The sequence below is a fragment of the Triticum urartu genome, chromosome 2A, assembly GCF_056163025.1.
Source record: "Triticum urartu cultivar PI428250 chromosome 2A, HENAU_Tu73, whole genome shotgun sequence".
Taxonomy (NCBI): domain Eukaryota; kingdom Viridiplantae; phylum Streptophyta; class Magnoliopsida; order Poales; family Poaceae; genus Triticum; species Triticum urartu.
The window spans coordinates 25,841,838-25,868,615 of record NC_141874.1 but is presented as its reverse complement, the minus strand read 5'-3'; the positions used below and the strand labels follow the sequence as shown (position 1 = coordinate 25,868,615).

The 26,778-nt window shown below is 45.1% G+C and overlaps 2 protein-coding genes, 1 long non-coding RNA gene and 1 pseudogene across 7 annotated transcripts; all 4 read right to left on the bottom strand.

Moving 5' to 3' along the window:
• Positions 1-1,870: 1,870 nt before the first annotated feature.
• On the bottom strand, positions 1,871-4,478 carry LOC125540535 (uncharacterized; annotated as a pseudogene). The gene is made up of 2 exons (XR_015614943.1): positions 4,190-4,478; positions 1,871-4,043 (listed from the first exon to the last, which is right to left on the bottom strand). The product of XR_015614943.1 is annotated as an uncharacterized LOC125540535 (transcript).
• Positions 4,479-5,914: 1,436 nt separating this feature from the next.
• On the bottom strand, positions 5,915-10,379 carry LOC125534905 (uncharacterized). 4 transcript variants are annotated; one of them, XR_007294551.2, is made up of 5 exons: positions 10,088-10,379; positions 9,848-9,971; positions 9,248-9,483; positions 7,647-8,835; positions 5,915-7,577 (listed from the first exon to the last, which is right to left on the bottom strand). It is a non-coding gene; the product is annotated as an uncharacterized LOC125534905 (long non-coding RNA). The 4 variants fall into 4 exon arrangements; XR_007294550.2 differs by having other exon boundaries at positions 5,915-7,776; positions 8,635-8,835; XR_007294549.2 differs by having other exon boundaries at positions 8,635-8,835.
• A 239-nt stretch (positions 10,380-10,618) lies between these two features.
• Positions 10,619-12,596, bottom strand: LOC125540534 (GDSL esterase/lipase At5g33370). The gene is made up of 4 exons (XM_048704153.2): positions 12,278-12,596; positions 12,079-12,206; positions 11,721-11,963; positions 10,619-11,333 (listed from the first exon to the last, which is right to left on the bottom strand). The coding sequence occupies exons 1-4, from the start codon at positions 12,525-12,527 to the stop codon at positions 10,863-10,865; spliced, it is 1,092 nt and encodes a 363-aa protein (XP_048560110.1). The 5' UTR covers positions 12,528-12,596; the 3' UTR covers positions 10,619-10,862.
• A 5,846-nt stretch (positions 12,597-18,442) lies between these two features.
• Positions 18,443-21,239, bottom strand: LOC125534904 (indole-2-monooxygenase). Its single transcript, XM_048697953.2, has 3 exons — positions 20,642-21,239; positions 19,627-20,055; positions 18,443-19,282 (listed from the first exon to the last, which is right to left on the bottom strand). The coding sequence occupies exons 1-3, from the start codon at positions 21,197-21,199 to the stop codon at positions 18,656-18,658; spliced, it is 1,614 nt and encodes a 537-aa protein (XP_048553910.2). The 5' UTR covers positions 21,200-21,239; the 3' UTR covers positions 18,443-18,655.
• Positions 21,240-26,778: the final 5,539 nt, after the last annotated feature.

Here is a 26,778-nt window from a genome sequence, read left to right as displayed (position 1 = left end):
GGCACGACGAATTTTGGCAACGGTGCATACTCAGGGAGAACACTTCTTGATAATTAGTGAGAGATCATCTTATAATGCTACCATCAAACAAAGCAAGATAAGATGCATAAAAAAGATAAACATCACATGCAATCAAAATATGTGACATGATATGGCCATCATCATCTTGAGCCTTTGATCTCCATCTCCAAAGCATCGTCATGATTTCCATCGTCACCGGCATGACACCATGATCTCCATCATCTTGATCTATATCAATATGTCGTCACATGGTCGTCTCGCCAACTATTGCTCTTGCAACTATTGCTATCACATAGCGATAAAGTAAAGCAATTATTTGGCGCTTGCATCTTATGCAATAAAGAGACAACCATAAGGCTTTTGCCAGTTGCCGATAACTTCAACAAAACATGATCATCTCATACAACAAAATTTATATCTCATCACGTTTTGACCATATCACATCACAACATGCCCTGCAAAAACAAGTTAGACGTCCTCTACTTTGTTGTTGCAAGTTTTACGTCGCTGCTACGGGCTTAAGCAAGAACCAATCTTACCTACGCATCAAAACCACAACGATAGTTTGTCAAGTTGGTGTTGTTTTAACCTTCGCAAGGACCGGGCGTAGCCACACTTAGTTCAACTAAAGTTGGAGAAATTGTCACCCGCAAGCCACCTATGTGCAAAGCACGTCGGGAGAACCGGTCTCGCGTAAGCGTACGCGTAATGTCGGTCCGGGCCGCTTCGTCCAACAATACCGCCGAACCAAAGTATGACATGCTGGTAAGCAGTATGACTTATATCGTCCACAACTCACTTGTGTTCTACTCGTGCATATAACATCAACATATAAAACCTAGGCTCGGATGCCACTGTTGGGATTCGTAGTAATTTCAAAAAAATTCCTACGCACACGCAAGATCATGGTGATGCTCCGGTTTTATCCAAAACTTCCCCAGAACCCTTCTGGTGTCCGAATATAGTCATCCAATATAGCAATCTTTATGTCTCGACCATTTCGAGACTCCTCGTCATGTCCGTGATCACATCCGGGACTCCGAACTAACTTCAGTACATCAAAACTTATAAACTCATAATATAACTGTCATCAAAACCTTAAGCGTGCGGACCCTACGGGTTCGAGAACAATGTAGACATGACCGAGACACGTCTCCGGTCAATAACCAATAGCGGGCCCTGGATGCCCATATTGGCTCCTACATATTCTACGAAGATCTTTATCGGTCAGACCGCATAACAACATACGTTGTTCCCTTTGTCAACGGTATGTTACTTGCCCGGGATTTGATCGTCGGTATCCAATACCTAGTTCAATCTCGTTACTGGCAAGTCTCTTTACTCGTTCCGTAATACATCATCTCGCAACTAACTCATTAGTTGCAATGCTTGCAAGGCTTATGTGATGTGCATTACCGAGAGGGCCCAGAGATACCTCTCCGACAATTGGAGTGACAAATCCTAATCTCGAAATACGCCAACCCAACATGTACCTTTGGAGACACCTGTAGAGCTCCTTTATAATCACCCAGTTACGTTGTGACGTTTGGTAGCACATAAAGTGTTCCTCCGGCAAACGGGAGTTGCATAATCTCATAGTCATAGGAACATGTATAAGTCATGAAGAAAGCAATAGCAACATATTAAACGATCGGGTGCTAAGCTAATGGAATGGGTCATGTCAATCAGATCATTCACCTAATGATGTGATCCCGCTAATCAAATAACAACTCATTGTTCATGGTTAGGAAATATAACCATCTTTGATTAACGGGCTAGTCAAGTAGAGGCATACTAGTGACACTTTGTTTGTCTATGTATTCACACATGTATTATGTTTCCGGTTAATACAATTCTAGCATGAATAATAAACATTTATCATGAAATAAGGAAATAAATAGTAACTTTATTATTGCCTCTAGGGCATATTTCCTTCAGTTTGCATACCTTTTGTGCATCAAAAGCAGCAAATGAGTTGGCGGGATTCAAAGCAGACATACAAGATAGCAGCTCCATATTGATCTCATCATACCGATTTTCAAGCTCTTGACTAATTTGATCAATGACTCCAAGAAAAACTTCTCTTCTAAAGTGATCATCATTTGTTTGGGGTCGAGCAAACCGTGTTGATCTTCCATAAGGCACATAATTATCTTCCATTATAGGAACTTGAATGCCATGCTTGTTACAAAATAGTGTGACCTTTTGCAGAAATGCATCCCACCCATTATCCCTAAGCTCTTGTATTCTACTTTTTGCATGTCTAACAAGTGCCATTGCAGTAAGAATATTTTGGTCTCTTCTTTGCAAACAATCAGACAAATCACTTGTGTATCCAAGAATGGCAAACATCAAGTGTGCATTGAAAATAAAGTCAAATGACTCGAACACTCCAACAATAGTATGAATTTTGGGCCAATCACTTCTTTGTGAAGCATCTTGTCCAAGAGTTATGAGCACATCACGGATTGTGGGATACATAGCAATAATGTTAAGAATAGTTTTGTAATGAGAGCCCCACCGAGTATCACCAGGCCTAGGTAACCCCATCTCTTGATTCAAACCACTCCCAGTTTGTAACTCAGCACATTCAAGTAGTTTTAGGATATTCTGAAGTCTAGCATCTCGAAGCATATCATGACGCTTACAAGACACTCCAATAACATTCAGTAATAAAGACACTCGATCAAAAAACCACACACAATCATCATTTCCCTTGGCAACAGCAACAAGAACTAGCTGGAGTTGATGTGCAGAACAATGAGTATAATAGGCAGAAGGTTACTCTTTCATGATCAATGTTTTCAATCCCTTAATTTCTCCTCTCATATTACTAGCCCCATCATATCCTTGCCCACGATTTTGTGTTATAGTCAAACCATGATCAATAAGTAAAGTTCCAATTGCTTCCTTAAGTGACAATGAAGTAGTGTCACTTACATGAACAACTCCAAGAAAGTGCTCAGACGGCCTCCTTACTTTATCAACAAAACGCAAGCATAAAGCTAGTTGTTCTTTATGTGATACATCACTAGACTCATCAGCTAGAATAGCATAGTGCTCATCACCAAGTTCATCAATAATTTTCTTTCTAGTAAGTTGTGCACAACATTGAATAATCTGATGTTGTATCTGATGAGATGTCAATTGACAGTTACCTGGTGCATTCTTCAAAACATACTTATTCACCTCCTCACTATTTGCTGCAAGCCACTTCAATAGCTCAAGGACGTTTCCTCTATTGCTAGACTGTTCACTTTTCATCATGCCCACGAAATGCCAATCCTTGATGAAGAAGAAACTGCAAGCATCTAAGTGAATACTTCAACCTCATCTTGTAAAGACGTAGATCCTCACTGTTCACCTTCACAAAAAGATCATCAATTGCTGCACGAGGATTCACAAATAAGTTATATCTCTCTTGAGCTGCATTATGCACACTTGATACGCAACCAACATGCTTAAGAAGAGCATCCTCTCTATTCCAATTACTCCAACCACCATCAGTAAATGCATTAGTTCCCTTACCACTAGTTTTTTTCTCTTTGAACAAGTAACATACAATGCAAAATGCAGATTCCTTCTTGATACTATATTCAAGCCAACTATGATTATGAAGCCACAAAGGATTGAATGAACGTTCTCTACTCCCAATTGTTCTTTTTTTAAAATCATGTGCATAAGGTTTGAATGGCTTTTTAAGGATATATGCTCTTCGAACTGCATCTTGATCATTGATAGGATAACTTGCAATGGGTAGCCTGTCCCCGAGATTATCTTTAAGACGACTAAAATCATAAACCGGTGGTGATGGCGGTGACACATCCTCAGTTTGCTCTATGGTCACATTTGACATAGACAATGTTGGTTCTTCAATTTGCTCTTCGATCAGAACTGGCATACACACAACTTCGCGGGTCTGCTCTTCAGCTACATCCGAGATATTCTCTGCCTTCTTCTTCTTCCCTATCTTCATAGCTTCTCTTTGAAAAAGAGAAACAATGTCTGCTGCCCTCTTGATTCTTCAACAAATATGCAAGAATACTACTTTCTATTAGTACTGCTTCCTATCAATAAAGCTAATTGAGGCAGAACATAGTGCAAAAAAGCAAACCCTAAATCATAAATTTAGGGTAAATCATGAACTTGGGGGATTTGTTTTCAGTACCTCACTACAGCCGGATTTGGAGGGGGGCGAGGGCAGGGCCGCCAGGCATCCGCCCGACGAGCTGCAGTAGGGGCGCAGGCAGCCGGCAGGGCCAACCGGCCAAGGCGCAGCCGCGCGCTGGGACAGGGCTCGCCGCGCGCGCACAGGGAGATGCGCCTGGATCGAGGGCCGGGCTGGAGAACAGGCGGGAGCTGGGAGCTTCCTCGGCGGCTGGGCGGCGGCTGGGGCGCCGAGCGCGAACGGCGGCGAGGCGAGGCGCGGAGGCGGCTATCGGGGTCGAGCAGGTGCGAGGGAGCAGTGGGCGTCGGGGAATTGGATATGGACGGTCTGTTTATTGGGCTATTTTTTTTCTGGCCCATTTAGAATGTATATGTATATGACCCGTCTCAGAATCCCAGGGTGGGTCGCGGCCCACCCTGGCCACCCTGTACATCCGCCACTGGGATCTAGTTTGAAGGGCTCGTCGCAACAAATTTTTTATGTGAAAATGATTTTTGTATCGGAGCGACTGTTTAAGTTACAAAATATTTTTTCTTTTTGAGTTCCAGTGAGATCCTCCCTGACATTAGCATTTTTCGTTCCCTGGGGCACAAGAATGTGCTTTTGTGGAGAATGTTAAAGACATCATTTTTATGTCCCAATAATTTATGTGTAAACAACACGATAACTTACGCTCAACTAGCATGATAACTTATGTTGCACATGCATGGTAATTTTTTATCTGGGAAAAGTCATTGGAACATACCAACGTGGGATCTAGTTTTGAAGTTCTCGTTGCGACGAATATTTTATGTGAAAATAATTATTTGATCAAAGTGACGGTTTGAGCTATAGAATATTTTGAATTTTCGAAATAGGGAGAATCTAGTATGGCATCATAGTTTTGTCATCTAGTGCATATATCCATGTGCACATGGAAAGAAAATTTGCAAGGCCATATTTTCATACCCGGTAATTACTACTTGGTAACTTATGTGTCGCAGTCGTGATAACTTATGTAGCACATGTCTGGTAACTTTGTACTCGAAAAAAGTCGTCGAAACATGTCAACATGGGATCTAGTTTCGAAGGTCTCGTCGCGGCGAATCTTTTATATGAGAACAGTTTTTTGATCGGAGCGACGGTTTGAGCTAGAAAACATTTTGATTTTTGAAATTTGATGAAATCTTTGCTGATGTCAGCAATTCTTTCATGCATGCATGCATTTTTTTAGGCATAATTAGCATGCATCATGCGCTCATTCTTAACATGCATCATGCAACGGGGTCGAGTTGTGCACTGCGCTATCCACCTCAGCCACATTTAAGAAAAGAATGGAGGTCTTTTGAGCGAGGGTGATCGATGAAATATAGGAATCGTACGGATCTGTTACTAACAGACCGCACGGTAGGACGTTAGTCCTTTTCATATTTCACAAAAAATTCCATGTTTGTTGATTTTTTAAAATATATGAACTTCCCAAATGCGTAAACTTTTTTCGAATAGGCAACGGCCCGGTTGGTGGTTAACATGATCAATTCAACAAATGAAACTCAAGTCCCTGGAGAAAAAAATAGACCAAACCCATGGAAGGGGCAACACGAGCAAGCCACCAGCCTGCCTTCGTGGGCCAGCCCACGTGACGCTCCAATGAGCGCCGGTTGTCTTCAGGGGCGCTAAAGGCGGCGAATAGGGAGTTCCTTTAGTTTGTAAAGATAAACTTACTTTTAGGATCGGCTCATTGGAAGACCTTGAAGTTTTTCCCACTTTATAGACAACTAGTGGTTGGGGCGCCACCCGTGACGCCTCCTGAGAGAAAGTTTGGGTGCTAGGTAGGGTGCCGCCCTTTGCATTGGATTTTAGCTCTGATTGATAACACACATGCATGTACAGCTTATGCATTACATATGACTGCTCCTCTTCATCATGTCATTGTATTGCAGCCACTGGACTTGTAGTTGCGGTTCATCTACACAATGAATTCATCCGCCTTTACGTCCACCACAACTGGACAACACCCTCCGCCGACCCCACCAAGCCACCTTCCTCATTGCTGAATGCTAACGTCTCGACGACCAAGAATTCGTGCTCGTCATAGTGCAGCCAGTGGTTGCGCGTGCCACCAAGGTTGACGCAGTGTCTTGAGCAGGAGAAGGACGGCGCTACCCTTGCTCGCCCAAAGAACCACTAGCTGCAGCAGCCGACACGTCCATCGGCTGATAAGGGCTTCCTCGTTGTCTTGCATCATTTTCTAGCAAACCTAGAAGAATCCCATTTGATTTTGATCAAACCAACCAATCTATTACATCAGCAAGAGCATATAATAGTCCCACCGTCATTTATGAACGGATGGAGTAGTAAGTAAGAACTCTGGGAACAAGAAAGAAAATAATTAGGCAGGGAGAATACCGAGAATTAATATCAGGCGAGATAAAAAAATGAGAATCAGATTTAGTGGGGTGCAGGGAGACAGGATTGAGCTCTAACTCACCAATCGCTGAAGTTGTCCACTCAACACCTTCCGTTCAAATGTGTTGTTCAATGTGAATCAACAAAATTCAGAGAAGTTTGTCTCGAAATGAGACAAGTAAACAAAATAGGTCTCAATGAAACAAAAGGACGTAGTAATGTAGCTGTGAGAGTGATGATTATTCTTGTTTTTATTATATGTTATCCCCATGCCAATATCCCTACTAAAGAATAACATATAGTACAATTAGTAGCAGTGCAAAAATTTGTGTCACCAACATTGAAGTGCCTAAACCTGTAGAGAATCTGAACCAATTCAGAAACCTGATTAACTGCCTCGAGGCAAAATTCATGTGTTATCTAGCAGCAAGATTTCTCCACAAAAGTTCTGCAACTATTTACCCTCTATTGCCCATTTTCATTGGGGATTATAATATAGCAACTATTATCTAGCAGCAAGAAACGGATTGTTAGTATGAAATATATATGTACCACTACATGTATTGTAACAAAAAAATGCTACATGTAACTTGTTAGTATGAAATATATATGTCAGTAGGAGTCTTTCCTAATTCCTACTGTCTTGAATGTAAAAAAACGTTTTTTTAGCTAAACCTAATTAAAGTGCATAAAAATTAATCGTGATTGCGGCCATCAGATTTCAACTGATAGTGTTTCGCTTTTGCAAGTAAGAACTTTGAGCCAAAGCAAGGAAGAGAAATATCTGAACCGAATGAGAGTCGGCCAACATACGGCAAGAAGTCAAAATGACTGGAAAATACTGCATGCCCTGAACGTTCATTACATCATAAAGATGAGAACAAATACCTGAGTACTCAACTGGTGAGTGCAATAATCCTATCAAGAGAAAAAATACCTTTCCTTGATCCATTAAGAAAAGACTTGCATCATCCACTGAATTTTGACCATTAACTTGGATCTTCAAACAACCAAAGAGAAACTTAGTTAAGCTATCACATTATGAGTGCAAAAATGAACTTCTTCCTACCTTCATTTAGCAGACATGATAAGTTTAGCAATAAGCGTAGTCCCTACTTAATATGTTCTGTTGCAGACTTTACTAAATAGTATTGAATGACTATTTTTTTGCTTTTTTGCTGCTACTCAGAGCCCTGTGCCTAGTAGAAAGAACATTTTATTTTAGTAGACTAATGAGGAAAATGCGCACATGACTTATGTCATGTTAATATGACTGGTGAGGAACATGCCTGGGGCATGGTTCTATAAAAATATTGGACCTAAATGTAATATTTTTCTTTCTTCACCAAAGTAAGTAAATTTATAATCAGAAAACATGATAAAAATCAGCATTTGCACTGATATGAGGTGAGGTAAGTGCAGGCATTATATTATTTAGCTCTGGTTTGGTACACGAAGGTTAGCAATTGTTAGTACACTGATCCTATGATGCGAGTATATAACCAGGTGACTAAAAGGAGCATCAAGTAACATGACAGACATGTGTGGATCAGTACAAGAGGGCATGTTTTTAATGGAGCATGTCACGTGATGGACATGGATTTTTTTTACTATAACTAAATTTAATTAAGTGATTTGAACAATAACAAAAACATCAATCAGTTAAGAGCTACCAGAATACATATTCTGCCTTTGTGCTTATCAAATCACCACCCTATAAGAAAACACCATCCATCCCAGGTTCACAATTACAAAAGCTCATGAACAGTTTTTTGCTCTCAGCTAACAAAATGGATTTATCAGTGCCATGTCATCTCAACAAGGCTAAAGAAACTTAACTAAATCAAACTTGCAAGATCTACCTCTGCAAACCATACTAGCTATGACAATGATAGCCCCTAATCTGAAATTTCTTGTAAAACCTATCTACTGAACCACTCACGGGTCACAGTTTAGAAAATCATATAGGGAAACTGAAATATCCATCACTACAGTTAATGCAACAAATTCCCATGTCCAAGAAAAAAAGTGCCAAAATGAAGAAAGAAGCATGTCACCTTCTTGGCCGGCAGCAGCGTGTAAACCAGCAACGTACGCCACGAGTATGACAGGTTCATCCTCTGAACATGCATACAAAAACAAAGGAACCCTGATAGTTCGATGAGATGTTGGTTCATAAATCTCAAGCTTCTGCACCGAAGATGATTGGCCTTACCAATTCCATGCATGAATCTGTTCATTGCAAGGACCTAGTAACACTGACTCGCAGAGGATGCTAATGTTAGTGAGGATTTCTCAGTTATAGATATAATAATAGCTACAGAACATGGTATAACCTGCAACTCTTGATGTATTTGTTCTTTTTTAAGATATTTTTTATGCGAAACTTGATTCATAAGTAATAACTTCTCATCTCTCAAAGTTATGCGAGTGGCAAACTTTGTCTAAGTCAGACTAAATAATACAGAGTATATGATTATCCACCATATTTTCTCTATCAAGATATTTGGCATCTCAGTTTACAGTGGAGCTCTTTTTTCCCTTAAGCAAGCAGTGCTGTAGCAATACATACTCAAGCTTGGACTACAGTAATAATCACTATGATTTCATATTGGACAGATAACTTACAAACAGTGACTATCAAAACAATCAAGAAAAGAAAGTCAGTACTTTTTCTCATGTGCTCATGTCGGACAGAACAAGATTTCATCCCGTGTGAAGATGGACCTTCCGGAAGCATTTGAGAAGTGAGAATTCCCAGACCATTTTGAATTACCAAGCTGCATGGCTTTCATTTCTTGATCCTTATCGACAAGCATAGCTGTAACTTCTTTCTCCATGGCAGCAACCTCTAGCATCATCATCTTTTTATTGGGTATTAAGGTATCAACTTTCTTTGCTAGCATCTGCAGGACAAAAGGAGAATTAAAAAAATTTATAGTGCAAGCGTCATATCCACACAAACTGCATAAAATAAGAAATGGTTGCATATTCCAATGGCATCATTTTTGTGCTTTAAACTTTGATCATTCTCGTCACATGCTTTCCTCAAAGAAACAGCTGCCTTCTGCAAGATATTATACAGGAAACCAGAGACCATTTCAATTGAGTTGCTATTTGAGGTTTCATTACTTCTCTGATTTGCATCGCTATTTGGATTTCCATTAGTCCCCTCATCTTGCCAAAACAGCGACTACTTCTAGTCGAGAAGATATAAAGAGAGAGGGATGAGGAAAACCACAAAAAGGGGAGCAGAGGAAGGATTCGTACCTGTGCTACACCTCCTAGTCGTCATGGAAGGAAGGGCTAGGGTTGGGTCTGCTTGTTTGGGGGAGGGGGTGAGGTTGCAGGAGCACCAACTTGATTCAGCAAAGAGGGATAGAGAGATGTTCTCCTGCAACAAGGACGGGAAGGAGCTTCAAAAATCGAGCACCAACTCCAAATCGAATCCAACACACACGCGTGCGTGCGCACAGCCGCACACACACACACAAGAGAAGGGGAGGGCACCTTATCCATGGCTATCCATGGCGTCCTGAAGCGGAACCAGGGTTGTGGGCATGTCGGATCTGAGCCTGCGTCAGTCCGGGCCTGCTGCGGCGAGGGGGGGGGGGGGGGGGGGGGGGTCGTGGATGGTGAGGAGAAGGTGAGAGGAGGAGAGAAGGGGTGACAGCGTCAGACGTGGGGGAGGGCGTGGGTGGTGGCAGCGGCTGAGGAGGTCGCCGGTGGTGGCGGCGGCAGAAGACGAGGGAGAGGGATAGGACTCGAGGGATGGGGAATGATGGCTGGGCAATCCCTTTCTTTGTTTTTTTCTCTTTTTTCTGGACGAAACGAACGATGTGGTGGCCCGGTGGGGCCGCGAAGGAAAATCGTTTTTGGCTCGTAGCTAATCCGACGTGGACACCACCAGAAGCCGCACCTTGCGCGACCGTTAAAGTGTTTAATACATTATTATTCAGTCACCTCAAAGCGAAAAAAATTATAATTCTCAAAAAACATATAGCCATAGTATTGTTGTACAGTTAAGACTAAATAAAGAAATATCATAATAGTTGTCCATGGTTAATTAGCTACCGCCCCATGCAATATATCTTTATTTTAGTCCGGTACTGGAAACAAATCATGAATTAGTCACTACAAGTGCCAAAAAAAGTATACACACAAATTAAATTAAATGACAGATAACAACCGCATCGCCACACAACATATCAACGCAAAAGACGACAGACGAAGGGCCCCGCACGCGTTCGTGGCCCAAGCGTCATGGACCCTCAGGGCATATATATTAGTCCGTGAGGCCGGCGTCTATGTGAAGAGCAGTGCCGAGGTTGAGCGGGCTGATGTAGTCGAGCGAGCCGGTCATGAACTGGCTGACGATGATCCTGTTGGCGCGCTCCGTGGGGTGGTAGGCGTCCCAGAACACGTACTGGTCCCTATCGGCACAGACGTTGGATAGCGTGGTGCACAACCCGACCCCGTCGTGCGGACCCTGCCCGCAGCACGACCCGTACGCCGCCGGGTCACTGATGAAGTCGAAGTGGATGTGGAGGGTGTTGGCGGCGATGAACATTTTGTCGCCGTGGCGCGCGTTGAGCTGCTCCAAGGCCCGGGACAGCTGCGGGTTGAACAGCTCCGCGGCGCGCATCAGGTCGGCGTCGCACTCCCCGCCACGGCTCCGGGCGAGCTGCGCCGGCGCGCAACCCAATGGGCCCGTCCCTGTCACCAGCACACGCCGCGCTCCCATGTCGTACAACCTCTGCGTCCATTATTAATTTCAGAGTACGTACGTGTCAGCTGCTACTTGTATTCGTTTCTTTTTACTCCGTATATAAGTCTCGTATGTGGAGTAAAGAAAACTCCACTATAAATTCAGATTTTTGATTGTAGCAAATTAAATATTTTTCATGATAAATTATGTTCGTTCAGGATGACAAAGTTTAGTTGGCGAGCACGACAAATCCGTCTCAGTTTATTTTTAACTAAAAAATTGTTGTGCTTGCAAATTAAATTTGCCATCATCACGCCAATATAAATTTTCATGAAAAACATCAGATTTGTCAAGGCTAAAAAAATAGCGTTAGATTTTTAGCGTTTCCGGAAAAGAAACGAAGGAAATACAGAGAGAAAGTACAAGTGTTGTTACCACGAGGATTTTCTTGTACTCAGAGATGAGGTAGCGGACATAGTTGGGAAGGGAGAACTGGAGGGAGCGGAGGGAGAAGGGCATGAAGAAGTAGTTGTTGACGAAGTCGTTGCCGCCGAGCGTGATGAGCACCAGCGCCCTGTTCACGATCTGGGTCGCCTGGGACGCGCCCACCATCGCGCGCAGCTTCCCCTGGTACTCATGGAAGTACTGCAGCTGCCTGCTCATCCTCACCATCTCCATCTGTGTACGAGTAGATCCCATGGTTTACCAGTATGGTTGATTGAGATATTAGTACTCTTTTTTGCACAAACTTGTAAATTTGACAGAACTAGAGATGAATTCGTGTCGCACGTACAAATTGAATGCCCGTGTCGTTGAGGATGCCGACGCCCGCCGACGCGAAGTTGGCGCCCACGAGCAGCTTCTCGCCGTGGAGCTCCGGGGATAAGTACGGCAGCGTGGGCTCCGCGCCGAGATGCTCACCTGAGACACGACTACATTAATTGCGCAGTGCACTAGCTAATCAATGGCAGTGGTCGTCACGTAGTAAGTACTGATGATGTCCGGGATGTTGAGGCCGTTGGAGAAGCGGCCGGTGGGCTGGTGCGTGGGGTAGTCGACCCCGTACGGCGGCGAGTCGGCGCGCGCCGTGCTCATCAGGTAGTTGTTGTTGCCGTTGTCCACCAGGGAGTCGCCGAACACGAAGAAGGCGCGCGCGGACTCCGCCGGCGACGCCAGAAGGACTACGCCCAGCGCCATTGTCGCCGCCAGGAGAACGCAGCCCGGTGAACTACTGTTGGCCATCGTCACCGTGAACTGATCGGTCGAGGCAAATCTTGCATCGATCCCTTGATCGACCCCCACGATATATAGTGGGCAATGCACGAGACCGGTCTGGCTGCCTTCATGCTCAAGAGGTCTGTGTACATACATAGAGGAGCCCAGCAGAATGTTGCATCAAATTTACTAGACAATTTCAGTATCTTACTCTTTTTTTCTGCGGGTGAGTATCTTATTCTTCTGAACCAGGAAAAGCGTTCTCGTAAGGAGATCATCTACTCAGTCCTAAATATATAGGGCCATTGCATAATTATAAAATAATAATTAATGAACATAAAATCGTATACTATATAATGAAAACATTTTTACATGCTGAGATAGACCTTTCCGCCTGCACACATGTTGTGATGATATAGTTGGACGTTGAGATAAATATGTCAGTGGAGATCATCTACTCAGTTCTATATCAAAGATTCACAAGGGCAAACACCTGCCAAGCCCCGCCCAGCCACTCGATTGCATCGCAATTTTTGAAGTAGTTAGATCCCGCACGAGTGCACAGTAAGTTTTAAGATTAAATAGTAGTAGGAACTTACAATTTTGCATCTGAAAAATATGATTTTCTCAGTCGCGGGTATCAAGTTTCAGAGTTGGAACTTTAGGCGATTTTTTTTGTCGATCGCAGGTACTAAACTCGTGATTTTATTGAGCACTTGTACTAAGTTTCGAGTTCTTTCAAAATTTATCAAAATGTATTCAAAACGATCTTATTTGAAAGCCCTCATGATGAAAAAGGCAAATATGAAAATGGTACTTAATTTGGACTTTTTATTTAAAAGATATGAAAGTTTAAAAAACGAAATCCAAAAGAAAAAAACACGGGCGAGGGACTTGCTGCCCCTGCACCTGCATACCCCAAATCCCCTCCCAGTCTTATATGTTCACTCTAAATGACATGGCCATATCGTAGAGCCAATGGTGAATGTGGATTTTTGGAACACTCGTGCATTGGAGCACTTTATTTTGAAAAGGCTCACAAAAAGGTTTTTTTAAGTTTCAAAAATATATATTCTTACATGAGTATGTATGGATGTTCCCTGCGTAGTACGTACATCGATGAAACTTTGTACATATATACTGTTAATTTTCGTTCAATAATATCATATATTATATGCTACACAAAAAAAAAGTTAAAATCCCAGCCCGAAAATAAAAAAGCAAGCCCATTTGAATGCATGTATTTGTCTTTCTTTTCCTTTACCAGTAAATTTCTAAAAACAGCAGCGGGGTGGACTTGTTGCCGTGTGCTAGGTACGGACGGACCGATCCACCTATATATGCATCATACTACTTATATGAATGGGGTCAATCATTCAAACATGCTTGGACCTGACGAGTGGTGACGACAAAGAAATGCAACCAGACATGGTTCCACCGAGTTAGGCCATCTTCATCACGCGACCTCATCTTGTCCGGCCCGTCCGTTTGGGGTAAAGGGACAAACGAGGCGGCCCAGTGCGCGACGGCCCGTACTCATCTTGTCCGTTTTCTGTCCGGGCCAACCAATTTCGAGCGCAAACTTGTGCCGGATTTGAGTCGCGGCGGACACCAAACGGACGCGCGCCTCGTCCGCGTCGGGGCCGCGTGACAGGCGACCACCTACCTCCCACCCGCCCACATCAATGCGCACGAGCGGGCGGCCCCACCTGTCATCCGCACATCGGAAGGTCGTCGTCTTTCTTTAAGTGGGAAGCATGGACCTGTTGTTGTCCACACTGCCCCACGCCATCCCACGGCCTCCTCGAAACCCAACAGCCCCGGACCCTAGCCCTCCATTGTCCTCGAGGTCGTGCAGGCACCTCCCGCCGTCCAGCCCGCCCCCGTCTACCACGCACCGCCGGCCCACCTCTGGACGCCCTCGGCCTACGTGGACCTCGTCAGCGACAAGGACGACGCCGACGGCCACTGAAGACGGCGACGGCATCGACGGGCACGGGCACGAGCACGCTGGCGGCGGCCGTTTTTTATTTTCTGTTTTATGTTTAATTATGTTAAGTTGGACGTGAAACTGGGCCGTTTTGTGGCCATGGACCCTAACTTAAGTTTTAAGTTTTTTAAACTGCGTTTATTTACCTTTTTAAGTCATTTTGTTTAAGTTTTTATGTTTTTTTAAACACGTCCATGGACAAGTTTTGGGATGCGGTCGTGCAGTGGACACACGCACGACTCAACGGACAGAGGTGGACATGGACAAACCCATCAATGTCTCAAAGGGACAAAATCCAGTCAAAAGGAACGTTCGTTTGAAGTCGCGCTGGCCTTATCGTGCGCTGAAGGCTGAAGCCGCCGGCCTGAGGGACGATTATTTTGACCGCTACGTGCTATCTGCTGGCAAGGATGCATGCATACACGCACAACGTCCAACGTAAGCCATGGCTGGAGTTGCTGTACTCGATCGCATCGCGCGTGTGCTTGTCTGCTGTTGGCACTGGCCGGGACCGCCGGTTACTATTCTCCGGCGATCTCGCACGTGTACAGCCTGGCTCGGCCGGTCGATGCTTCTCGCCGGCGGTAAACACGCACGTAGAGGCTGGCTTTGGAAGCAGTCTGATGGATCGATTCTTAACATGGACAGGTCCATTTCTATATGAAAAGAGAAGAAGAAAATGGGAGTGACTGGTCGTTCGGACAGGGCAGCTTTGGGCCATGTTATTTGGTCCCATGAGCTCATGCTGCTAGCACGAGCTGTCTGATCATGTGCAACTACTCCTTGGCACTGGGATAGCTCCCCTCTTAGTGATATCTTGAGATTTCAGACATGTTGGCAGGAGAGAGATGGTTTTAACTAGGTTGCGCATAAAAGCTGGAATACTTTTACTTTTGTATGTATGACTAGCACATATGCCCGTGCGTTGCAACAGGGAAAAATTAATGTTTTGTGCAAGCATAATATCCCACAGCATGGGATTCACTATGAAGAACATGCTGCAACGCAGCATCTTTCTACAAAATGAACATAAAAAAATACGTTGCAATTTAGCCTTGTTCATATTTTCTTTCTCAGGCATAATTTTCCACTGATTCCATTTAAGTACAATCCTTTTCTAATGGCATTTAAGTATAATCCTTTTATTAATTACCATGACGTCCTCGCCCGTTTTAGTCGGGAATCAGATCCTTCCTTTTCTAGTTTAGTAGCCCCAACACATTGAAGCCTAAAGATCCTTCCTTTTAATCATCCCTCCCTCCGTTTCAAAATAGATGACTCAACTTTGTACTAACCTCAGTACAAAGTTAGTACAATGTTGGGTCATCTATTTTGAAACGGAGGGAGTACATTTTTACCTCATCCTTCATGTAGAATTTATTAAGACCACAATCTTTCTATTAGTTATTCCAACAGAGAACAAACAATAATGTTTTATTAGAAGGAGATGGGAATACTAACTACTTCCATCTCAAAGCCGCTGGACAATTTTTTTTTGCAAGTTTGCAAAATAATGGTGTTGAGCCTAGGAGATGATGAGCAGATAAAGCACATTACTCAAATCTATAAAACCCTTTTTGGTGCTCATGACACTACCTCCATTTCTTTTGATGGTTTACATTGTTCTCACTTCAGTACTGAGGAACAATAGTTTCTTACCAAGGAATTTGATTTGGAGGAGAAGAAAAAAGATCTGTTTGGTTTGTACCATAATAAATCTACACAACCTATTAGTTTACCTATATAATTTTACCAAGTGTTTTGGAAAGATATTACACATGATTAGAAAGAAATGTTTGATGCATTTCATAAAGGAGTGTTCGATGTTGAGAGGTGGAATTACAACATTATTACCCTGTTTCTGTGGCATTATTACCCTGTTTCCAAAAGTTCACGATGCTAAGGCATGCTTCATAAGTTCGGGCCAATATGCATGCTAAGTGTCAACAGTAAAATACTTAAAAAGTTTTAGATATTAGATTTGGACTAGTGATGGGAAACTATATTTCTGACACTCGGACTGATATTATTAGGGGTGGATATATAATGGTGGGTGTTTGTTTATTTCATGAAATCATTCATGCAATTCAATCAACAAAAAAACTGGGGTGTTGCTTATGTTAGATTTTGAAAAGGTATATGACAAAGTTTGAGTGGCCTTTTCAAATTCTAACATAAGCAACCCCCCTTCTTATGTGAGAAGTCATGGCTGAAATCCTTCATGTAGACTCCTAGGCATGCGATGCGAGTTTTTGGGCTAAGGACAGTGGATCCTGGATGGTTTTGATCTATATAATATATACGATCTGTTTTTGGAGGAGATTGTGTTTAGATGTTGTTATAGTTTTTGTTGCTTTGATACATATGTTGCAGGTGGCTGGTGTTGGCCTTGGTTCTTTTACTCTTTTGAATCATTCAGAGCTTGTGATGTTATTCTCCTTAGCTAGTCTGTTAACTATGGTTTGCATTATTTCTAGTTATGTTTGTTTTTAAAACAGTTGTGGTGGTTTCTCTTAGGTGGATTTGATCCAATTTCTCCATACTTGAATATGCACATGTTTCCTTCCTTGTTGATTAATAATCCTTGAATCAATGTTGAAACTATACATTGATACTAATGCAGTTTTAGTATTACCATAAGTGTGTCCTCATTTCCAACAGACTCATATCTGATCAAGGTTCAATACGGTGGTTAGCCTAGTTGCCTAATTGTTGTTGGAGGTGTTGTTTAAAATGGTTATGGAAGAAGGTGCCCTGACACATGGCATGATAAACCTTTATTATTCAAATTTCTCTTATGAAACATGATAGAAGACATCATCTATTGCAAGGATTTTGATGGTCCAACTTTGGAAGACAAAATACCGGCTGGTGTCACGGAAGATGAATGGAGAGTGTTGAACCTAAATGCCATTGGTATGATTTGTGTGTACATCAATAGTGATATATTCCAGCAAGTTGCAATTGAAACAAAAGCTTATGAAATGTGGTAGAAGTTAGACACCATATTTGGAAGAAAGATATTAGTAAACAAGGCCATGGTAATCAAACATTTGTGAAGCTTGGCTAGCAACATGAAATAAGGTGATTGAGAAATTGAATGTCCTCTAATATTGTCTAATAAACTCTTATCTATGAAGATCAAGTTTGATGATTAGGTGCAAGCATTGTTGCAAATGAGTTCCATTCCTAATAGCTAGAACACATTTTTTGTCACTCAGCAGTTCAGGTTCAAATGGTAGGCCAACACTAGAGATGTGAAGAACATCATATTGAATGAAGAATCCAAAAATATATAACATGGAGAAAACAGAGCCTCTTCTCATTATGCAAATGTGGCTAAACCCAAGATAAAATATGGGAATCATGGAAGTAGACATGCAAGACTCAGCAAGGCATAGATAAATCTAGTGGGAGATCAAGGTTAAGACAAAAAAGAGTTTACTTGTGGCAATCCAGGACACCAAAAGAATGATTGCATGCTATATAAAACAAAGCTTGGAGAAGGTAAAACTCCAAAGTAAAACCAAGCAAATGGAAGAGACGTTTTCCGACATGACTACACAATGTGAGGACTATTTAGTCATTAGAGATGAAGAATGCTATATTTTTGTTCATGACGATGCAATGAGTTAGGGTGTACATATCACATCATACTAAGAGCACTTCAGATCACACACCACTTGCATTAGTGGCTCTATGAGAATGAGAGATAGTGGTCTATCAAAAAATATTGACAAACATATGCTTTAAACCAAACATTGGCTGCGGGTTGTTTCGCAATGACATGAGGCATATTTCCGTTATAAGGTCGCTTGATAATCTCATCAATGGCAATTACCATGGTGAAGGAAAATGGAAGCCCACCAGAGGCTCTTTGATTGTGGCCCGTGGAAGTAAGCAAGGTTATCTATCTGTTACCAAAAACCAAGTTGTACAAGGAAGTATTGAGTATTGCTGCTAAGGACATTTCAATCAACGAGTCACACATATAATGTTATAAACTGTTCAAATGAGCATTCATGTACTAGTATTAATTTATACTCATGAATATGGTGATCGATTTCTGATGCAATGCTTTGTTTATTCAATACACTCGTGCTTAACAAAAAGTCTGAAAATCCATACGACTATTATGTAGGTAGTTCCTATGGACCAGTTTTTATTAATCTTCCGGCACTACAGGGACAAGGAGGAGCTTCTCCTTTCGGTGCACTGTTACCCCAAATGATTCAGTCATACTGATGCCAGCTTCCATTGATTCTGATGGTAGCTTCCAGTCGAAGTGGTACATGAGATTTGCTAGCATGATTTCAATGGTCACAATAGCAAAGTTGATACCTGGGCATATCCTCCGCCCAGTTCCAAAGGGCAAGTAGGGGAAATCGTTTCCCTTGTAGTCCATAGTTGCAGCGCTACCACCTTCCATGAACCGCTCAGGCATGAACTCTTCTGCGCTCTCCCAGCTACTAGGATCCCTTGCAAGAGCCCAGCTGTTGACGATGGCGCGCGTCCCTGATGGTATGGTGTAGTCATTAATTTTGCAGTCGGCCATGGAGAGGTGAGGCACAAGGAGCGGTGCGGGCATATGGAGCCGAAGTGTCTCTTTGATGACTGCCTTTAGGTAGGCCAAACTGCTCAGATCATCTTCAACAATCATTTCTTTCCCCTTGGATATAGTGCTCCTGACCTCGGTTTTCAGCTTATTCATGAGGTGGGGTTTTTGCATGAGCCGAACCATGGCATATTCCAACACTATGAACGATGTATCGGTGCCAGCTTCAAACATGATCTGCATGCATACATACATACACACGTATACACATGTCAGAACGAACAACATATATAAGCTACACTCCCCGTTCCAAATTATTTAAAGTTTTATGTTTGTCTTAAGTCAACTCTTTAAATTGACCAAGTTTATAGAAAAAATATAACAATATTATTGAAGCCAAATTAGCTTTGTTACAAAATATATTCCGTATACTATATATATTTGATGTTGTAAATACTAAGACATTTTTGAATAGACTTAGTCAAATATTGTAAAATTTGACTAAACACAAAGCTATAACTTCAAATAATTTGGAACGGAACCTTAATATATGTAGGTAGGTGAGGTTTGTGAGGTCATACCTCCAACTGAGCCTTAATATGGTCTCTAGTAAGATTGTACTCTTGTTGAATGGAAAGCAACACGTCGATGAAGTCGCTTTCCTCGCCACCTTGTTCTGACGCGGGCCTGCTTGCATGCTCATCGATGAGGCTATTGAGAAGTTCGTCCCACATCTTGTTCACCTTCCGGGCCTTGGCGCACACCATCCTCTTGATGAAGTCCAGCTTCACCAACACTGGGAAGTAGTCTTCCAGGTTGAAACCGCCGATGAGCGACGAGTTGGCCTCGACGAGCTCCCGGAAGAGCTTGTTGTGGCCTTGTTTTCTGAAAGACTTACCGGCCACAGCATGGCAGACAATGTCGTTGGCGAATGCGTTGAGGAGGTCACTCATGTCCATGGCGATGCCAGTGGTGGCCGCCTCCCGGATCTTGGCCACCACCAACCTCACCTTGTTGATCGAGGAGGCGAGCAGAGGCAGCAATAATTAATCTCAGTATGTCTGATGAGGTGGACAACATGCACCGACACAGAGTTTTTGAGCACCTGCATCCCGGCCCGCTATCCCGACCCTCCAATGTCGCTTTAAGATCTATGTGACACAACTAACTTTCTACATATATTTTTCTCTTTTTTTGTTTTTCTCATATAGAACATGTCTTGAAGTTCAAACCTTTGTAGTGCGGCAAACCTTTCTAACTAGAATCTAGGATAAATTTTTCAGAATTTTTGGTCCGACATAAATACTAAAAATAAGATTTTTTTTAACCAAACAAAACTTATTTTGTATATTTATGTTTGACCAAAAAATCTAAAAGTTTTATCCTAGATTCTAGCTAGAAAGCTTTACTGTTTTATGTAGGTTTAAACTTCAGGACATGTTCTATATAAAGAAACAAAAAAGAGAAATATACTTGCACAAATTGCGATGCGAGAAATTGATGGCTATATAAGAAGGGCCTGGATGCAGGGTGCTCTAAAACATATTCTCGCAACATGCACATGGTGCAATCAAATTCAAGTTGATGGATGGCTACCTCGTTCTCGCGCGCATGGCGGTAGGAGCGGACCTTCTTGTTGGTGAGGAGGTGCGTGGTGGCGATCTTCTTGACCTGCCGCCAGTGCTCGCCGTAGGCGCAGAAGGCGACGTCCGTGGAGCCGTAGAAGAGGATGTCGGTGACGGGGGAGTAGGCCCGGGACGCGAACACCTGGTCGTGGGTGCGCAGCACGGCCTGCGCGGCGCTCGGCGAGGACACGATGAGCGTCGGGACGGCACCAAGGCGGAGGAGCATGAGTCCATCGCGTCCGTGCTCGGCGGCGAGGTCTCGGAGCGAGACGTGCGGGAGGGGGCCGACGAGGTGCAGGTGGCCGACGATGGGGAGCCTGCTGGAAGGAGAAGGCAGCTTGCTCAGCTGATCTTCTCTGGCTCTCGCGGTGACGGTGGCCGTCGACGGCGTCCCGAAGCGACGTGCCACGAGGAGTACGAGAAGTGGACAGACGAGCAGCAGAGAGACCACCAGGGCTGCCTGTGGAGACGGCGACCTCGCCTGCAGCAGCAGCAGCAGCTCGTGGAGGCCATGCTGCACCTGCGACATGGCTGTTCTGTTTACTTAATGATGGCCGCTGTGTTTCATCCCCACAGGCAGCATCCCAGCTGGCTTTATAGCTGCAAGCTATGAGACTGCAGGCAGCAAGAGCAAGGCATCTTTTTTGGTCCATAGTTCATTTAGAAAACTGCAGGCCGATGTAGAGCCACGACACCATGAGAGGCTGGCTATTAATTTGCATACTACATGTGGTGACGTCTTGTAATAATCCCTCATGTCTTCGTCCTCACTCACCACACACAATAGCCCCTCGATTGTGATAGGCTTCAACTACAACAGAACCCTACGTCGATGAGCACTTGAACACAAACTTCACACCTCATCCTCGTCTCACACCGCCCGTCTCTTGGAAGGTGGCAAGCCGGCAACTGAAGTCCGGCGGCAACAGAACTCGCCGTATACTAGCACCTCAACTTCGTTATGTACGAACATGCCAAAACGCCTTGAATATCCCAAGTGCTCCTGCAGACACCATGAGATAGAACACAATCTTGCAGTACCTAATACCTATGCCACGCCTAACTAGGATTCAACTCCAAATCAGATACTGCTATAGTACTACTCGACGCTGGGGAATTCTGATTCGTTATCGACCCCTCATTAATAAAGAGTGCAAACACATTGGAGAGTGCTTAGGCAAATGAGTGGGTACATGAAAAGGCAAGTTGCTCTCTATTGGAGGAATACTTTGTCTTGATCAATCATGTTCTCATGAACTAGGTTCTTCATGTGCTTTCATTTTTCCAGCTCTCAAAAGGGATTCTGCAAGATCTAGATCCAAATTCTTTTGATAGGGGACAGTGAAAAGAACAAATATATCTGACCAAATGGAGTATGGTTTGTCGACAAGGAGGTCTAGGTATGCAGGACATCCATGTCAAAAATAATGCCTTATAAGCTTCTTACCAAGGATGGTGTATGTTAAACCCTCTTATGCAATAAGTGCTTAGGTCCAAAAGCCTATCTCAAACATGCTAGAAGCATGGAAATTCACATTTTTGGGCAAAACTGGTGGAGGCAAATAAACATATTTTCCACTTTGATTCATTCACGATAAAGGGCGGCTCAGAGATTAGATTATGGGAGGATAAGTGGTTGGGAAATGCCACACTCCGAGAACAGTATCCATCTCTATACCTCATTGTAGTTTTCCAATCTTGATGAGACAATCAAACGCCTCTTTTTCAGATGCATGGTTGCATGTTCTACGTGATCCATCCAAATAATGTCAAATTTGTATCCACCAACAAGTGTTGACAATATATATTGTTTGCCTTGGCAGTACACCCCCCAAAAAATTGTATACTAATAAGGGTGGTAGCATGTGTCTCACTATGGTCATATTGTCTCTGTTGAAATTATATGGTTTCTTAAATGTAAAAGCTCTTCTCCCATGTAGGTTATCCATCGTTGTAGGCATTGGCTTCGTACGTGGTATATGCTACAACTAATGGAGTATCTTCCTCTGTTCGTGGATGTATGTACATGTTTGGAGCAGCTGGTCAAGGAGATTTTTTCCAATATGGATGGTGGCATAGTCTCCTGATAGGACCTTCACCATCGTCGACACAGACATAGTTTCGGTCGCACATGACTTACTCTTGCCTTTATGTCTTTCTTAATTTGTGAGACTCTTAGTGTTGGTTATGTGCATTTTAATCATGCTATATGTTGTGTGTCAACTCCATGCTATATGTTGAATTAATTTTGAGTTAGTAAAAGAGCTATTTATCAGAAAAGATAAGTAGGAATCAACTCCAAGACGGACAAACCCATAGTTGCTTTCTTAATTTAATCGCACGGCAACCTTAAACACTATTGAAACCCAGACAAAATAGACTCACCAACTAATTCATCAATTTACTCAGACGAAGACAAGATCATTTCCATCAAGAAGAAATAAACATGGCATGCAGCAAAACGTACTGTTCTGAAAACAGGCAGACAAATAGCACAGACAAGAGGTAGATACCTACTTGGAAGGAGCTAGCTAGATAACATCCAAAGTGAGGCCCTGAAGAAGATCCTGAATGCAACATCCAGATGGATACGGTTTCTTTTGAATCGTGGGTTTCCATCACATAGCCGCCCCGCGCTGAGTTTGTGGAGTGCCTGCAAATCTCTTGTGATCTAGTATGAAATTAAATTAGTAGCAAGGACAATAACGGGGGATCATACCATTCGTTCTGCCGAAAGGATGATACGGACATTCGTCAGGGCAATAATTAACTAACGTCATCATGTTTACAAAAACGCCAGCGTGGTTGATTTGTTGTCGTCTACTAGATATGAATATGATGGACGAACCTATCTATGCATATGCACATGATATGATAGGCGGCTAAAATGAGATAAATCATTCAAACATACCTGGTCCGGCCGAGTTACGTACGTTGAAAAGCAGCCGGCCGGCTTCAAAGACGATTATTTCATGGATGGTGACACATTTAGAGCCTCAACATAATATGGCTAGTGAAGGTAACATGGAGTAGCAGAACACTTGTACACACATTTGGGTGCTGCGCGCGTGAGGGCAGCACCACGCGGATCCATGAACAGTGGCTTCTTTCTCCACCATACCCTCTCCGGTACTACTGGTTTTCTCCCTCGCACCTTCTTCCACAACTTATTGTCGTGGTTAATATCAGTAAGGATCACAAAGGGCCCCGCAAAAAAAAGTAAGGATCACAAAGGTCTAATGACATATTAGGATCCACATTTGTAAAAAGAAAAAAAAACTGACTGTTACAGCATACACTGACATAGACGGCATGGAACAGGGGTCACATATGGTCTCCTAGCATGCATAAATGTAGACGGTAGAGGGTATACTATACAAGTTGCAGGATCAGATCCAGTCCCCGCACTGTTACAGCATACACTGACATAGACGGCATGGAACAGGGGTCACTTCCATCCCATATGGTCTCCTAGCATGCATACATGTAGACGGTAAAGAGTATACTTGCAGGATCAGATCCACTCCCGCGCGTGCGGCTGTGTGTGGCGGAGCTGCATCCACATCTTTGCGCGGGCCAGCTAAAAAAATAGAACAGTCTTCACTAAACTTTAATTGAGCTGGGCGGGCCATGTCCTGGCTTTGCCCAGCCGTAGGTCCGCCACTGCACGAGATATATTAAGGCATCTCCAGCCGCGTCCCTAACAGACCTTTTCTAGGCGATTTTGCCGTATCGGCGCTAAAAAAACGGTTCAGTCATGTTCTTAGAAACACGTTTTTCGCCGGCTCGGGTCAAAACTGGTGCCGGCGGACCCAGGCCGAACCCGATTCCCTGGGGACGCTTGGGGAGCCGGCACAAGCGAAAAAGGCGTGTGGGCCCGCCCTGGCAGCGACCCGAGGGCCTTTTCCCGCCGCTTCTTGACGCTTTTCCCTCGCATCTCCTCCGCTCGCTCGCCTTCCTCCCGTCATTCCCTCCCTTCCTCCCGCCAAACCCCCTCCAGCTCACCTTCCAGTCGGCGCCATGCCGCCGAAGAAGTACGCCATGCCGCGCGCGGCGGCAACCACGACTGGCACCGTGGCCCAGCCGAAGCAGAGGAAGCCGAGGGCGCCGCCATCGAAGCCACCGGGCATGTCGAACGCCGAGTGGAGAGTGGAAGTTCAGCGACGCGACGCAGTCAGCACCGACCGGCGGAACAGGGCCATTGCCAAGAAGGCCCGCGACAACACGGCGCGTGCGGCGGCGTCTTCCTCATCGGTCGACCACGCGGGGATGATGAATCCACCCATTGTCAGCCACGCCCAGTACGCGCCCTGGGGACAGCAAGGCGTCGGATTTTCATGGGGATCGTCGTCGCCCGGCTACGCCGACGGTGATGCGCACGGGGGGTTCAACCCAAACGTGACCTTCCCCCATGGCCACCCCGCGACGCGCACACCCTCGCCCGCCTTCGTCGACGTGCAGTACCCTCCATACAACTACTCGCCGCCCGCCGCCTATGCGACCACACCGACGCCCCATCTCCGCCGTGGGCCGCTGCCCTTCTCGCACCTCGGCGACACGGACGACACAGGAGCCGACATGGACGACATCATCGCGACAGGATCGACCACGGTCGCCGCGTCTCCTGGGTTCGCAACCCAGGACGAGGTAGTGGATCTCAGCGGTGACATGGAGGCCGAGCTCGGCTACGTCTACGGCGAGGACGCGCACGAAGCGCAGGATCCCGAGGAGGAGGACAAGGACGAGGAAGAGGAGGAGGAGGAGCCAGCTCCTGATCCGACGAAGGGGCGTCAGAAGAAGAAGCGGGCGGCTAGGACAGACGAAGCGCGCATCAAGTGGACATCCAAGGAGGAGGAATGCCTCGCCGAAGCATGGAAAGTCGTCTGCCTCGACCCGACCACCAGCACGAACCAAAGCTTCGAGACGTACTGGGACCGCATCAAGGCCGAGTTCGACGAGCGGAAGCTCGTCGACCCGTACTTCAAAGGCGTCTACATGCAGCGCGGCTCCAAGGCGATGGCGAACCATTGGGGGCATATCCAGTTGGCGTGCAACAAATGGCATGGAATCATTGAGGAGGTCGCGGCTCGCCCGGAGAGCGGCGCCAACATTGAGGATCAGGTACGCACGCCGTTCGCCCGCATCTTTCCGTCGTCAACGCCCGCCGCCCGCCAACTGTTTGTTCCTCCGCGCAGCTGCTGCGTATGTTCACCATGTATCGGCGCGACAACCAAGACGCCGACTTCAAGCACCTCCACGTCTACAAGCGCATTGACAAGTGCGAGAAGTGGGCGGAAGTCCGACGTACCCTCGACAAGGCCAAGGAGACATACAAGCCGGACACGACGACTCCGGGCGCGTCAGAGGGGCGGCCGGACGGCCACAAATTGGCAAAGAAGGGGAAAAACGCCGACGCGGCAACCACGCGAGTGCAGGAGTCCATCGAGCATTGCTTCGCCGACGCCCAGGCCCGGGCCGTCCTACGTGAAGAGAAGACCGAGGGGCGGTGGTCGTCGCTGATGAAGAACAACGCCATCAAGCTCGACCTGCTCCGGATGAACGTCGCCGTGAAGAAGTGGAACACCGACATGGCTTTTCTGATGGGCGGGGCAGACATGCTCAAGAGCAACGACGAGCAGCTCAGGGCGTGGTACATGGCGGAGCACGGCCTCATCCTGAACCAGATGCAGACGGCAACGCCGACGATGCAAGCTCCCGCGCCCACGACCACACGGACGCCAAGCCTGAACGACGCCTCTACATCGCCGCCCAGCAGTGCCGAAGCCGCGCCGACACAGCCCAGCACCGAAGCAGCTCCGACACCGCCGAGCCCGCGCACGCCGACTCCGCCAACGCCTGGAGCCGACCCCGCCGAGTGAATCATTGCGCACGCGAACCTGCGGCGTGCGGCGCTCTGATTTTTGTAACGCCAGACTACGTCCGATCGCCGGATTTGTGGCGTCTTTTGAGAGCTGAAACGACCAAGTTTAAATTTCCCGCATCCTGGGGCCGGCGCTTGGGGGCGTGACTGGGAGCTAGGTCGCCCCTAGGGGTCGAACTAGCGCCGGCACGCCCCCAGGCCGCTCTATTTAGGCGCCCTGGGGGGCC

Bases quoted from the DNA above. Each gene is read 5' to 3' on its own strand.
- LOC125540534 (XM_048704153.2), bottom strand. From the start codon at position 12,527: ATGGCCAACAGTAGTTCACCGGGCTGCGTTCTCCTGGCGGCGACAATG. The intron at 11,964-12,078 runs GTACGTGCGACA...ACTCGTACACAG, and splicing joins ACGACACGGGCATTCAATTT to ATGGAGATGGTGAGGATGAG. The intron at 11,334-11,720 runs GTAACAACACTT...TAATGGACGCAG, and splicing joins AGTACAAGAAAATCCTCGTG to AGGTTGTACGACATGGGAGC.
- LOC125534904 (XM_048697953.2), bottom strand. From the start codon at position 21,199: ATGTCGCAGGTGCAGCATGGCCTCCACGAGCTGCTGCTGCTGCTGCAG. The intron at 20,056-20,641 runs GTAGCCATCCAT...TCGATCAACAAG, and splicing joins GCCATGCGCGCGAGAACGAG to GTGAGGTTGGTGGTGGCCAA. The intron at 19,283-19,626 runs GTATGACCTCAC...GTATGCATGCAG, and splicing joins ATATTAAGGCTCAGTTGGAG to ATCATGTTTGAAGCTGGCAC.